Source organism: Rhizophagus irregularis, chromosome 3 (assembly GCF_026210795.1).
Source record: "Rhizophagus irregularis chromosome 3, complete sequence".
Taxonomy (NCBI): Eukaryota; Fungi; Glomeromycota; class Glomeromycetes; order Glomerales; family Glomeraceae; genus Rhizophagus; species Rhizophagus irregularis.
In genome coordinates, this window is record NC_089431.1 from 1,821,071 (window position 1) to 1,836,200 (window position 15,130).

A 15,130-nucleotide genomic window follows, 5' to 3' on the forward strand; every position below is an offset into this window, starting at 1 on the left:
AATCCAAATGTAATGAAGAGAAATTCAGATAGAACGAAGAAAACGAAGAAAAAAAGAATGAATTAAATTTCTCTGAATTTATATTAACTTGACGAGGTTTTTTTTTTAAAAAAAAAGGTAGAAACATTAGCGATTTTTCCTAAAAAGGAAAGATAAACGAATAATTTTTTTTTTAAAAAAAAAGGCAGAAACATCATCGACATTTCTTAAAAAAGAAAAATACAACAATCAAATTTTTTTTCTAAAAAAAATTGATAGCGATATTGTGTACAAAAAAGGAATATAAAAGGGTTTTTATAACATCTATTTTTAGCTATTTCAACAGTTACGGTAGAGTTTTTTAAATAAAGAATAATAAAATGAATAAACGATACAAATTATTATAACAAATTATTATAATCGTGCGTGACTTAATAAAAATATGAAGATTTCACACTAGATTTAGTATTAATATTTTTTGGGAAGTTGTTTCCTATTTTTTTTTTTTTTTTTTTTAAAAAAAAAAAGTAGAAACATTATCGATTTTCTTAAGATTTTTTAAAAAAAATTGACAATATTTGACAGCAATATTGTATACAAAAAAGGAATACAAAAGTGACAATATTTGACAGTAATATTGTATACAAAAAAAAAATACAAAAAGGGGTTTTTCATCATAAGACTTCAACCGAAGACCAAAGTTTCTTAAAGCGATCTTTTTTTTTTTAAAAAAAAAGAACAATCTTTTTTTTAAAAAATGACAGCATTCGAAGTACAAAAAAGGAATACAAAGGAGGTTTTCATATCTATTTTAAAATTACACAGCCATTTTATCATAAGATTTTAACCCCTATAAAAAATTTTTATCCGAATTTTTCCATTATTTCTCCGTGTCTTTCATGTCTTCCGTAAAAATTCCGTGAAAATGATACATTCACGGATATCGAGATGAAAATTTCCATGATTTAAAGCTATTATTAATTCTATTAAAATGATACATTCATAAAAAAAAACATGGAAAGATAAAATACGGATCATATTTTTACAGGAATGTAATACTTATTTAAAATAATAGTTATTTAATTTGATGAATAATTGTTGACGTAAAAATATATTTTTTTTGACGACAAAAAAATAGTAATAGTATTACTGTAGATTAAGTGTTAGATCCTCGAACGAGGATAATTTTTTTTAAGATGATTAATCCGTCATTAATCGCAACGAAATAAATGGGTGTGTAATACTGGTGTAAAGATGTATGTAAAGAGATATGTATAATGCTTTTTTTTAAAAAAAAAAATAGGCAGAAACATTATCAATTGTTCTTAAAAAAAAAAATCTTTTTTTTTAATACAATATTCGAAGTACAAAAAAGGAATACAAAAGGAGTTTTCATCTATTTTTAAATTACACAGCCATCTTAAAACGACAGGAATATTTGTGTACAAATTATTCCGAATAAAGATAAATCAAAATTTTTTAGCTTATAAAATCTGAAACATAAATTTTATGCAGTGTGAAAAAAAAAAAGTATTTTAGTTTTTAATTTTTATAAATCTTGTATAGTGTAAAAAAAAAGTGTTTATTTTTTATAAATTGTGAAAAAAAAGTATTGGAAAAAAAATGTCGAATAATAAAGTATTATGTATATGTTCCAAATGTAAAAAAAAAGGATCAGATAATATTGGTAAATATGTGCATCCTACTACCAAATGGAGACATATTAAAAATGCAAAAAAGAATTATAATTTTAGCGACAACGATGATGATAGCGACGACGACGATAGCGATAATGATGATAATAATAATAATAATAACGATCATGAGGACGATAATAACGATAACGATAATGATGATAATAATAATGACCACGACAAAGACCACGATGACGATAACGATCACGATGACGACCACGATAATGATGGCGATAATGATGATAATAATAACGACTACGACGATAATAATCATGATGATAATGATGTAGAATATAAACAGTAAGTATTAAGGAGAATATTTCTGTTATTCGTTAACTAATAATGATTATTAAATGTTTTATATTATATTTTAATTGTAATGATGATAGGAGGAATGAATTTGATAATAGATCTTCAAGATCTCCTACTCCCGTTCTCATGGTAATTGATGATGATTGCTATGATGACAATCAAGAACACCATGACAATCGTGACAATTCTGATGAAAAAACAGAATCATCCACTGCAACTGAATCTGAATCTTATGAAAGTTTATATGATTCTTTTGATGATAATAATACGTTTGAAGTATTACAAAAAGGACTATATAGTAGCGATAATGAATCATCTGATGACGGTATTAATTTAACAGAAGGTAATATACGCAATATTTATTTATTTATTTAAAATTATTTATTATTAATGCAAATACATATTATTTGTAGGGTCTAATATTGTAGGGTCTAATATTAATAGTATTAATGATGAAGTTGCTAGAGGTTTACGTCTTCTTGAAGTAAAAACTCGACGAAATATTACTGATGCAGCCTTTAAAGAAATTGTTACTGCAGCTAGTGGTAATTTTACAAGTCAATATACACTAATAAAAACACTTAAAAATATAGTTCCTATTAAACCAATTTGGGTTGATATGTGCATAAATTCATGCTGCGCTTTTACTGGTAATTTGGAAACATTAAATAAATGTACCTATTGTAAAGCTGAACGTTATCAAGAAGGAGGACGACCAAGAGCACAAGTAGCATATTTTTCAATTCAGAATCGATTTAAAATTCAATATCAAGATCCAACACGCGCAAAACAATTACGTTATCGTTCTGAATATATTACCAGAGAAGATAATGGTGCTATTGGCGATGTATTTGACGGCTCACAATATAAATATCTATCCCAAGAGGGATATTTTCAAGACGATCGTGATATTGCACTTTTAGGTTCTGTTGACGGTTATCAACTATTCAAACAAAAATGTGATGATTGTTGGATAGTTTTATTTATTAATGCTAATTTGCCACCCCATCAACGTGTAAAAAAAGAAAATTTACTTATTACTTCAATCATCCCGGGTCCTAAAGCTCCAAAAAATTTTAATTCTTTTATGAAACCAATAGTTGAAGAATTATGCTTATTAAATGGTAATTTTAATTACATACATTATGATAAAACTTAATGATAAAAAAAAAATATATTAAAAATAATTGTAAATTTGTAAATTTGTAGATGGTGTTGAATGCTATGATGGTGCTACGAATGAGAATTTCCTCTTAAAAGTTACGGTACTTTCCTGGTCTGGAGATACTCCCGGATTGTCAAAACTTGCTTGCTTAACTGGACATAATTCATACATGGCATGTCGTTACTGTGATCTTCGTGGGATATATAATAATCATGTATATTATCCTACAACACCACCACCATCAATTGAAACATATAAAACTTATAATCCATCAGATTTACCAAAAAGAACTCATAGAGATTATATGATAAGAATTGAACAAATAACGACAATACCGCCATCAAGAACACGCGATACATTAATTTCTGATTTAGGTAAATAATAAATCTATTGCAACATAATTTTTTTTACTATAAAATTAATAATTATTATTTTGAAATAGGTGTTACAGGACGTAGTGTTTTATTAGAAATAGAAACAACTCGATTTCCTACATGTTTTCCAATAGATATTATGCATTTGTTTTATGAAAACATCGCATTATATATGTTAAAACATTGGATGGGTTGTTTTTTTAAAGATTCTATTCTTAATGATCAGCCATATGTAATTAACAACAAACAATGGACTGAGATTGGGATTGAAATGGAAACCGTAAGAAAATCCATTCCAACTGATTTTGGTCGACCACCACGAAATATCTTACATCACCATAATGGTTACAAAGCAGAGGAGTGGGCTTCATGGATAACCTTATATTCTTTACCTTTATTAAAAGATCGTTTGCCGGCAAATTATCTTAAAGGTTGGTCCTTTTTTGTTAAAGCTGTTCAGCTTTGTCAAAAACGAGTATTATCTTTACATGATCAAGAAGAAATAAGGAAATTATTATTGCTATTTTATCAACATTATGAACGGTATATATATTACAACATTTATTTTATTTATTGAATTATTGTTCTTTTATTAAAATAATATTATTTTTAGTTATTATTATCAGTTTTTGGCTGCCCGACTAAGTGTAATGAAAGTATGCTTTCATTATATTTTACATGTTGCTGATAGTATTCAGGATACTGGACCATGTTGGTCAACATGGCAGTTTCCTATGGAACGTACTTGTGGAATGTTACAACCGCTAGCAAAATCACGCCTCCATCCATATAAAAATCTAACAAACAATGTATATTTGTTAGAATTATTTAATAATTTGTGTTATTTTAGAAAATTTTATGACCAGATCTTTCCTCCTATATCTGATAAAAAATATAAAGAGCACTTGGTTTATACAAATGAGAATTATGAAGAAGAATTTCAATGGCCTTCTAAACCATATACTCTTACATTCCAAGAAGTTAAAAAAATAAAAGATCATTTATGTGTAATAGATGATCGTGCATCAGAAATGCGATTAAATGTATGTATTATTTTATTTTATGTTATTTTATTTTCAATTTTAAAATTAAATATTGACTAATATTTACATTTTTTACATTTTTTAGGATTTTGAAACCAACGGAACAAAATTTGGTCGTTTAATAACTTCCGATGGTCGAGTAATTGGGTCAGAATGGATACGTAGAAATAAAGACTGGGCACGAATTAATTACACTGTTTTGGTTAGTATTTAATGCAATATAATCATTTATTAATTTTGTAAGTTTTATTTAATAATTTTCATTTTAGACCCGTTTAGAAATTGACAAATGGGCTCACTTACCAAGTGCAATCCCAGAATTCGTAACTAAATCATTTTACGCCCAGGTTAATTATTATTTTTTATACGGGTATATGGATCAGAAAATAATGCTAGCGAACGTAACATGGACAAATGAAGTTAATGAAGATTCATTAGGTACAACTTCCTTTGTAGGTGATGGTTCTACACAATTTATTGATGTTACTGCAATCAATAGATGTGTAGGTTTTATGAAATTGGGACGTAAAACATATATTATTGATAAGGAATGTATGGAAGAATAGAAATAAACAATTTAATTAAAAATTGTCAAATAATCTGAAATTGTATTACGCGCGATGTGTATGTCGGATTTCTTAAATAAAACTTTCTTAAATAAAACTGTAGGGAAAATTCTTATTAGTTCTTTTTGTATTGTAAATTTTATAACGCCCTATATTATACGTAATTTCAATCTAATAAAATTAGAAATAAACGTCTGCCTTACTTGCCGTTAAAATCTGAATAAGTATTTGCAATAGTTCTCAAATAAGTATAGAATTCTTTACCGATATCTGGACTAATAACAGACGTATTTATTATAACAGACTGCATAGACGACGTATTGTAATGTATTATAATAACGTTTATAAATAAAATTGTTTATAGTTAAATATAACAATTAGGCAGGCATTCATTTGGCCAATTTAGCCTTTATAATAAAAATCGCGTTAATATTATAGCAATGATAATAATATAAAAATTTTTTTTATTAAAATGAATAATATTAATTAATTAATTATTAAAACGTTAATATATACTAAGAAATAAGCAATAATTATAATAATATGAAATTAATTAATTAACATCAAGCCTCGCAATTTAATTAACATTAATTAATCATCGTCGATTTCCCAAATTGCGAGGCTTGCGAGGCTTGATTGAGAACCTCCTTCTTCTTCCTCAAATATTTGAACCACTTCCTGTTCCTGATCCTGCTGCTGCTGTTGCTGTTGCCTTTGTTGATCCTGCTGTTGCTGTTGCTGTTGCCTTTGTAATTTTTGATCCTGATCCTCCTGATTCTGATCTTGATCCTGCTGCTGTTGTTGTTGGCTAAGTAATTTTTTTTGATCCTGATCTTGATCCTGATTCTGATCCCGATCCCGATCCCGATACTGCCGATTCTGATCCCGCTGCTGTTGCTGTTGTTGTGTTTGTGACCGTTGCCGTTGCAATTGTGTTTGTGACCGTTGGAATTGCAATCCTAAAAATATTATTTAGAATTTAATATTATTTAGAATTTAAAAAAGAAATTAAAACACTTTACAAGATGATTCAAAAGTTAATACTTGGTTTTTTCCAAAACTTATTTCTGAATTCTAAATAATATCTTTCCCCGTTTCTTATTATTTTTCCCCTCGGATCCTTAATAATAGATAATTCCATACTCTAAAGATTATAAATTAGTAAATTAGCCTACATTTGAAGAGATAATGACAATATTGTATAATATTATATTGAATATTTACCCGGCAATCCTTTACAATACCATGGAATTTTTCGCTCGCTTGACGTCCAGTATAAACTGTTTTGAATCTTTGGTTGATTTTTCCAGCGGTTGAGATCCACCAAGCTCGCTTGCAATTACCACCGCCAAGCGAGTGGTAATGTGCATTACCTTCTTTCCTTTCATCGATGAGCATTCTTACTTCGTCGTCGGTCCACATAATGTTAATTGAAATTGAAATATTTTTTTTTTTTTGAAGAAAAAAAAATTTTGAATTAATTTTTTTTAAAAAAAAAATGTAAAATGGAAACGAATGAATTTGATTTAATTTTTTTTTTCATAAATTAAATAATACTTACGTTTTAATGATGTAATAAATATCAATAAATTAAAAAAAGTCTAATAAATAATATTACTTATTAATGATGTAATGAATTACTACGCTGATTGATCAAATTGAATTACTTATGTTTATGTGTAATTCTGCAATTTTACCCGCGACTCACCCGTGACTCACCCGCAATAATATAATACTTATAATATACTGAACACCGCGACTCACCCGCGACTCACCCGCGACTCACCCGTGACTCACCCCGTGACTCACTCGCAACATTACTAAACACTTTATAACCATCTCTCTATAAAAAAAATTACACAAATTTGAACCTTTTTATCAATTGAAAAAAAGAATTTAATCACTTATTACTTTATCAACAGCGGCCTCAATTTCGAATGGTATGTGATTACAAAATGATGATCTAATACTCAACAGCGGCCGCCTCAATTCAAATATATTCGAATGGTATGTGATAACAAAATGATGAATTTACCTTAAGTGCTCGCTAGACATTTCAATGATTTTGGTTTAGTTTTTAACAAAATGTAATACTTCATAACTAAATGTACAAGCATTTGACCTGACCACTGGTCTACCATTATTTTTTTGCGTCATTGATTTTTTAAATGCGCCATTTATTATTTTTGCGCTACTATTTATTTCACAATTGGATTTCTTATATGACCGATATGCAAAATTGCATGTGATATTTTAATAAACGTTTTGCACTATATGTGTATTCTGCAGTTAGCCCATTATTTTATTTATATGGTTAAATTTATAATACTAGATTATCAATTATTACGCCAAAATTCTAAAAAATACTATGTACGTATATATATATAATGGAATATTCCTTAATTTAGAAATTTACCATGATTTTAAAATTTTTTCCGTACAAAAAAAATTTTTTTCCATGATTTTTTACTAAAAAAAAAATTCCCCTAATTCCATGATTTTTAATTTTTTTTTACCTCCTTAAAAAAAAAAATAAAATAAAATAAAATGGATTTTATTTCAAGTCTCTCACCTTTCTCGCGTCTCTCACCTTCTTCGTATCTCTCACCTCGCTTCTAATTCTAAAAAATGAATACCAATAATTATAATAATAATAATAATAATAATAATAATAATAATAATAATAATAATAATAATAATAATAATAATAATAATATTCTATTTGCTCATCAAACAACAATGCAGGAGTTTAAAGAAGGAACTAACTCTATTCATAAAACGACGCTTAACGCGCTTATTAATAACTTGCAGTAAGTAAAATAATTAATAAAAGAAATAAATAAAGTAAAAAAATAGATAAATAAATAAATAAATAAAAGAAAAATCTTTAATTATAATCTTATAATCTTAAAATACATTTTTTGTTTTTTTGACGACTTGTAATAAACAGACCACCAGTATTTGGAAGTGGGAGAACTTCTACGTTTAGTTCGTTCGGAGTACCTTCGTTTGGAGCACCCTCGTTCGGAGTGCCTTCGTTTGGAGCACCCTCGTTCGGAGTACCTTCGCCTTCGTTTGGAGCACCCTCGTTCGGAGTACCCTCGTTCGGAGTACCTTCGTTCGGAGTATCCTCGTTCGGAATTGGTAATAAAATTAATAAAATTTTTTTTTATATATATATATATTTAACTTTAAAACAACTTCTATTATATTATTATAGCTGCGGCAAGAGCAGCAACAATAGCAGCAACGACCACAGCAGCAACAACAACACCAACACCAACCGCACCAACAACAACAAGTGCACTAATACTAGCTGCACCAACACTACCAACCACATCAACAACCACATCAACAACCGCATCAACAACCGCATCAACAACACCACCAATACCAACCGCATTAACAACTACATCAACAACCGCATTAACAACCGCATCAACAACCGCATCAACAACACCACCAATACCAACCGCATTAACAACTACTGCTGCATCAACCGCAACAACAGCAGCTATTGCAACAACAACAATAGCAGCAGCAACAACAACAACATATCACCAGTCATCAATTCCATCATACTGGCCTTTACAGCAGCAGCAGCAGCAACAGCAGCAACAGCAACAGCAACAGCAGCAACAGCAACAGCAGCGGCAGCAACAGCAACAGCAACAGCAGCAACAGCAGCAACAGCAACAGCAACAGCAGCAACAGCAGCAGCAGCAACGGCAACGGCAGCAGCAACGGCCAACGGCAGCAGCAACGCCAGCAGCGTATGCAGCGCCGACAGCGCGAATGTTTTGAATCAACGGGTAATAAAATTTATTAATTTAATGTAAAAGTAAATTTTATAAATTATTTAATAATAAAATTTTTAAATTAATAAAAATAGGAGCTGTTTGCTATTATTGTAATGATAATCATTACATCTTCGCTTGTACTCAAATACCGAAAGAGTACAAAGGCCGTTGCGTTAATTGCTGGGCGGACGATCATATGGTTATGAGTTGTAATAATGTTAAAATAAGAGAGCCTTGGCTCTAAATTTTTTAATTTTTTAACTTTTTTCTAATCTTTTTAATTTTTTAAGTTAGATTAAAAATTATTTTCTGAATCATGTTATGTTCTCGAACATTTTTCCGATTGGGGTCGGATAATAAAAGATTAATTAAAATATTCGATTGGGGTCGAATATTTTTCTTTTTCCGATTGGGGTCGGATATTAATCTTTTAAAAAATGTTCGATTACTATTTTTTTTTGTCCGATCGATTGGGGTCGAATTAATTTTTGATTACTATTTTTTTTTGTCCGAGTCGGATTAATTTTTTTAAAAAACGTTCGATTGGGGTCGAACCAATATAATAAAAAAAAATTTTTTTATAAAATTATATATTTATTTTCATATATATTATTTTTAATATTTTTTATTTATTTTTAATATTTTTTATTTATTAATATTATTAATTCGCAATTCGTAAAAAAAGTAAACATGAAAAAATTTACATTACATTTATATAATGATCGGTAGGAATAGTAGTGATAATAAAATGCGTTAATATTCGTTAATACCAATAATTAAATGCGTTAATACTAAGAATCTCTAATCGTTTTAGATCTAAACATGAATAACGACGATACTTGATGTAAAACTTGTTTCTATTAGTTAGTAAATAGTATGTACATGAGAGGTAACAGCAATCCGAAAGGCGCGTTACTTTATAAACTGGTAAACTTTATAGAATAAAATAACAGCTAAAGGAAACGAAAATAATGAGATATTACTAAGGTATACAAGGTATAGGTATCATGTATCATTCAGCGATATTAAAACAGCACCAAGTTATGTATGATAAGTTTATACGAAGTTTATATCAACGACGAAGTTTAATTTTCTAGATCTTTTATTAAAAATTGGAATAATAATGAATTTCTAAGTATTTTTCTATTTATTATTTTATTTAAGAATTTTTTTTATAATAAAACTTGCTTAGTAATACAGTATATAATAAAATCAATAAAATCAATAAAATAAGTTTCATATTGCATAAAAAATTTTTTTATTTAATTAAATTTTTTTATTTAATTAATTATATTAATACAGTATATTTATTATAAAAGATTATTAAGGAAAGGTAAAAAAATTAAGTAAATTTAGAATGTGACGAAGGTGGATAAGGAAATAACGCGAGCGTGATGGTAGTTGCAGATGGTATGTGTATATGGTGGCGGCGGCGGTTATTGTGGTGGAGGAGGAAGTAATTGTAGTAAAGGAAGTGATCGAAAAAGTAATTATAGAGACGGAAAAGGTGATCGTGATGAAGCGATTATTGTGATGTTTGCAGATATTTTCGGTTTTACTATAATATAAAAACTTGATACACGATTATAATATGGTTGAATTACGGTTAAATGGGTTAAATGATATTAAATGTATATTATAGAAACGCGGTTCTGTTATAATAAAATAACTTGATCGCTAATATTATTATAAATTATAAGTTAATTTAAAATAAATACATTGTAGGTAAACAGTCATATATATTACTTTTTAAATACATTCACAATTCACAATTAAAGTAAAATGATCTCCCATCGTACAATTGTAACGATTGTACTAAAATAAACGTATATTTCGTATATTTTCAAATATTGTACAATAATCGCACAATTTTTATATCCTAAACTTTTATTGCACAAAAGTTGAACGTTTTCTGTATACTTAATTTAAGTTTATTTTCAATTGTACAAAGATCGCACATTTTCAATACACTATAAAATCGACATGGCCATTTTTATCCAAAAAACTGCAATAATTGTATGATTTCCGCACGGACTTGAACAAATATTGCACAAAAATTGGATGATCTTTTTTCATAGGGATGTGATATACGTGTATTATTGGATGTAATATTTAAGACACAAGTTGAATCTGTTCAGATTTTAAAGCCAGTTTCGAATATTTTTTAATTAACATATAATAAATATTAAGGTTTACGATTTTTGATCAATGATCCTATTCAAAATGACTTTTTTAATACCTTTTGAGTAGCGTCTCCAATATGTAGATATGGCATGATACTGATTTAATAGCTAAAGTTAACTCTCTCATCTCAAAATCTGGTGTAATAAAGTGGCATGTGATACCAAGAAATCCTAGCTTATTGCAAGAAGTCCAAAGGTCGCAGGTTGGTGAAACTGAATTTGAATTTTCATGGATATATTGCTTTCAAAGTTTCATTTAATGCATTAATAAAACGATGGAGGAGATCCTCTATAAAAAAATTTTATCCATTATTTCTATTTCTGTAAAAACTCCGTAAAATGATCCTTTCACCGTTTCACGTATCCATTCACGGAAAATGTAAATTATTCAATAAATTCCGTGATATAAGGTTATTACTTTTTTTATAGGGAGATAAAGCGATTAAAAATCTAAAATAAGCCATTCAAAGAGAGGTGCTTCCAAATATTTTTGTCGATCTTGTTGTGGAGGTAAATCTGATATATTTGGTATGAAGGTTAAAATATCATCCGAACTGCGAAACGAACGTTTTAAAGATGATGTAGCTGTTAAAGGTATAAAATGTTCATAAATTTTATGCTTTCATACATACCGGTTAAATAATATTGCCAATTGAACCTGATGTTTCAACTTTTGCAGCACAAAGTTTACCCTAATGTTTGATTACGCCCAAATACAAATTTTTTTTGGATCTGTTGAATGATTTTTTTCTTTGCTCCGATTATATATTCAACTGTAGAGTTTCAAACCTCTATTGTTTTTGACTTGAACCTTTATTTAATTTCCTAGTCTTTCAAATAAGTTTATGTTAAGCTTCAACATTTCTTCAGTAACTATTCGCATCCGGTAATAGCCGATTCCTAGATATTTTTGGCGTTTAGTCAAAACCGCTCTAGTTCAACTGAAGAAAATTTTGGGTCTGTGAACCGATTATGTGTCGATCTTCAAGTCTTTTTCTGGAATATTATCATTCTACACAGTGAATGTTCTTTTGAAATTCTATAAGTTAACATATTTGGAAGTGATATACTCTAGAATTTGTTAATAAGTCTTCCTTTTGGAAGTGTTTCTGCATAAAGTTTTGCACGTTGATCATTATATTTATATATTTAGTCTAGAATAATCTTGGCAGATCCGGTTAATCGGTTAAAATTATCCGGAATACAATGTAGGATAATCCGAATTAATTTTAGGATATTATTCGTTCAAGAAAAGTTCTATTCGCTGAACACAACATCAACTAATTACACTTGATTTTGTATTCATAAAATTCATAAATGATTTTCCAAATTAATACAAACAAAGAAGATTGAAATTCTATAACAGGAATGGTGCTTGGCATTGAACACACGGAAATATACTCCAATCCGCCATTTTGTACCCTAGTATAATTATTGTTTAGCTACCAATTCGTAGTTTTGTACCGTCTAACACTACATTTTATCTCGGATCTTAAAAGTGAGGGACGTTTGAAAGAATGTTTCAAGAATGTGACACGTGCGTAAAGACAAATATGTATATAGAAATCATCATGTGATAACATTTTTTGATTCTATTATAAAAGCAGCAGATAATTTAACGAATTTTATCACTATTGAATTTTGAAATTTCAACTTGATAAGTAATATATAACAATAATGTCAGACGAAAATTGCCAGGAATTTCTTTTCGTAGAGGCTTGCTTTTCGATCTTCCCTATTAAATCAGAAAGATTACGACTTTTTGACATGTTTAATTTTGAATTGAAGAAATATATTCCTTATATCGTTATCACTATAATACTCATAACCGCAATGATTCCAATTAAAAAATTTAGAGATTTTAGGAAAATAATCTTTAATTTCTTAATATTATTTAATATGTTAGTTTTTCCATGTATGTTCTTTTATGCGATGGAAGGTCTCAGCGGTACGACAATAACGTTTATAATTTCAAGTTGTTTAGTAACAGTGATCTTAGTGGCACCGTTAATTTATAAAAAATATAAGGGTTTACCAATAAATGAAAAAACAACAACTTTTATACTCCTGCTGGTACTAGTTTTAGGAATACTTGCATTATTTATTTTTAATATTGTACTACTTTACAAATCGGAAGGTCCCAGCGCTACATTCATCATCTTGATAGCATCAACCTGTATAATGGTAGTAATCGCTATGGCGGTATTGATTTACAATTGCCAATTCCTATCAAACACTGTAAGAATGATCGTTTTAGGAGTTTCAATTCTAATATTAGTCTTGTCGGTGCTTGGTTTATTTGGTTTATCTATTTATTCCATAGTAATGGTTATCAAGTCTTTAAAATTTAAATTCAAAATTAAGTTAAATTTAAACGCATATTTATTTATTAATTACGTGTTAGGAATTATAATTCTTTTTTTACATAACAACATAATTGGACCTATATTATTTTATCTTGTAAGTGGAATAGATTTCTACATTATTTATTATTTATTAACAGAATTTGTCAACCCAATTTCACTTTTATTATTCTGGGCAAGTTTGTGGTATATATTTTTTGGTATTTATACTGCTATTGAAAGTTTTATCGCAGGAAAAAAAGATATAATTAAAGAAAATCCTGATAGTAATGACATGTTAGATGATATGATTACTGTTAGTTTCACCGAGAATTAGTAGCTTAGAATATTTTAACAAAAAGTATAGTGAATTTTGGTAGATACTAGAAAGATAAAATATATAGTTAGAAAATTTTCGATTATATAAATAGTCCGAGTATCTCTTCAATTTTATATATCATAATTTTAATTAAAGATAGTAAAAATTTCATTTTATTAATATCAATACTGTTAAAAATATTGTATATAATGTAATTTTTTACGAAATATAAAGTAAACGAAATATATAAAATAAAAAATTAATAAATTAGCATCGAGTTATTTACAAATAACACGGTAATAACACGGTAATAGTTTTTTTTTTTGACATTTAGTATGTCTAAGAACAGCACTGCGTTACTAATAAAATTCGGGGCCGATTTTGTGCTAGAACAAAATCTTCAAAAAGGATATTTTCATAGACGACATATTAACTATAAATAAAAGTCATATGATATATTGAAAAAATACTGAAAAAAAAGAATTTGAAAAAAAAAAATTATACGTTCATACGCAAAATAATGAGTTTAATGTACGCGCGTTTGATTTACACCTTAAAATATAGGAAATTTCAATATTTTATTTTGCTATATTGCGTTATTTACATTAAAAACATAATTTTTAGCTTTCAAAGTTGTTTTTAAAGACTTTTTTTGAAATATTTTTATTATTAGAACCAGGTAAAAGTTTATGGTACTTCTGTTTGTGAAATGGGTGGAAATCTATTCCGCGCGTAAGATGTGAAAACCGCTTTTTTTTTATTATCGCTATTATCCCCGAATTTTATTAGTAACGCAGTGCCGATTTTGAGACAAATCGCCAATTAATGGATTATTATTTTTTTCAAGTACCATTTTTTTAATCAAACAGGGCAGTGACATATATTAGTTTCATGGGCTCCACCCCAGGTAAGATCTTTTTTAACCAATAATATTCAATTATACATATAATACTAATTTTATCCAAGAAAAATGTTTAATTTGTGTCACGTAAGATTTTGCCTCTAAAACATTAGCTAATACAGTATACCTAAAATCTATTAATTTTTTTCATATATTGTATTATATTTTGCTTGCTGGCGAAAACAAAAAATTTTTTTGTAAGATAAATCAGTAAACATCCGAATGATGGGTGTAACATAAATGTAACCACAATTATCTTGTATGACAAAATACTTACAATAAACATGCCTTTACTCTTCGATAATAGTATTGTATTGTCATTAAACTCTTTTTTAATGTTTTATTGTTTCTATTTATTTTCATATGCAACTCTCATTCAATTTCACCCAAATAAAGTTTAATGTAGGCGTAATTTGTGACGATTAGCCGCGACATATCATTGTTGTACGCAG

At 28.2% G+C, this 15,130-nt stretch overlaps 2 protein-coding genes across 2 annotated transcripts; one reads left to right on the forward strand and one right to left on the reverse strand.

The window, feature by feature from the left end:
• Positions 1 to 5,724: 5,724 nt before the first annotated feature.
• OCT59_020463 (uncharacterized protein) lies at positions 5,725 to 6,555 on the reverse strand (the record flags this gene model as incomplete). The annotated part of the gene is made up of 3 exons (XM_066149204.1): positions 5,725 to 6,092; positions 6,178 to 6,277; positions 6,358 to 6,555. The coding sequence occupies 3 exons, from the start codon at positions 6,553 to 6,555 to the stop codon at positions 5,725 to 5,727; spliced, it is 666 nt and encodes a 221-aa protein (XP_065990140.1).
• Positions 6,556 to 7,761: 1,206 nt separating this feature from the next.
• On the forward strand, positions 7,762 to 8,937 carry OCT59_020464 (uncharacterized protein; the record flags this gene model as incomplete). The annotated part of the gene is made up of 3 exons (XM_066149205.1): positions 7,762 to 7,943; positions 8,084 to 8,277; positions 8,354 to 8,937. The coding sequence occupies 3 exons, from the start codon at positions 7,762 to 7,764 to the stop codon at positions 8,935 to 8,937; spliced, it is 960 nt and encodes a 319-aa protein (XP_065990141.1).
• Between the last annotated feature and the right edge of the window lie 6,193 nt (positions 8,938 to 15,130).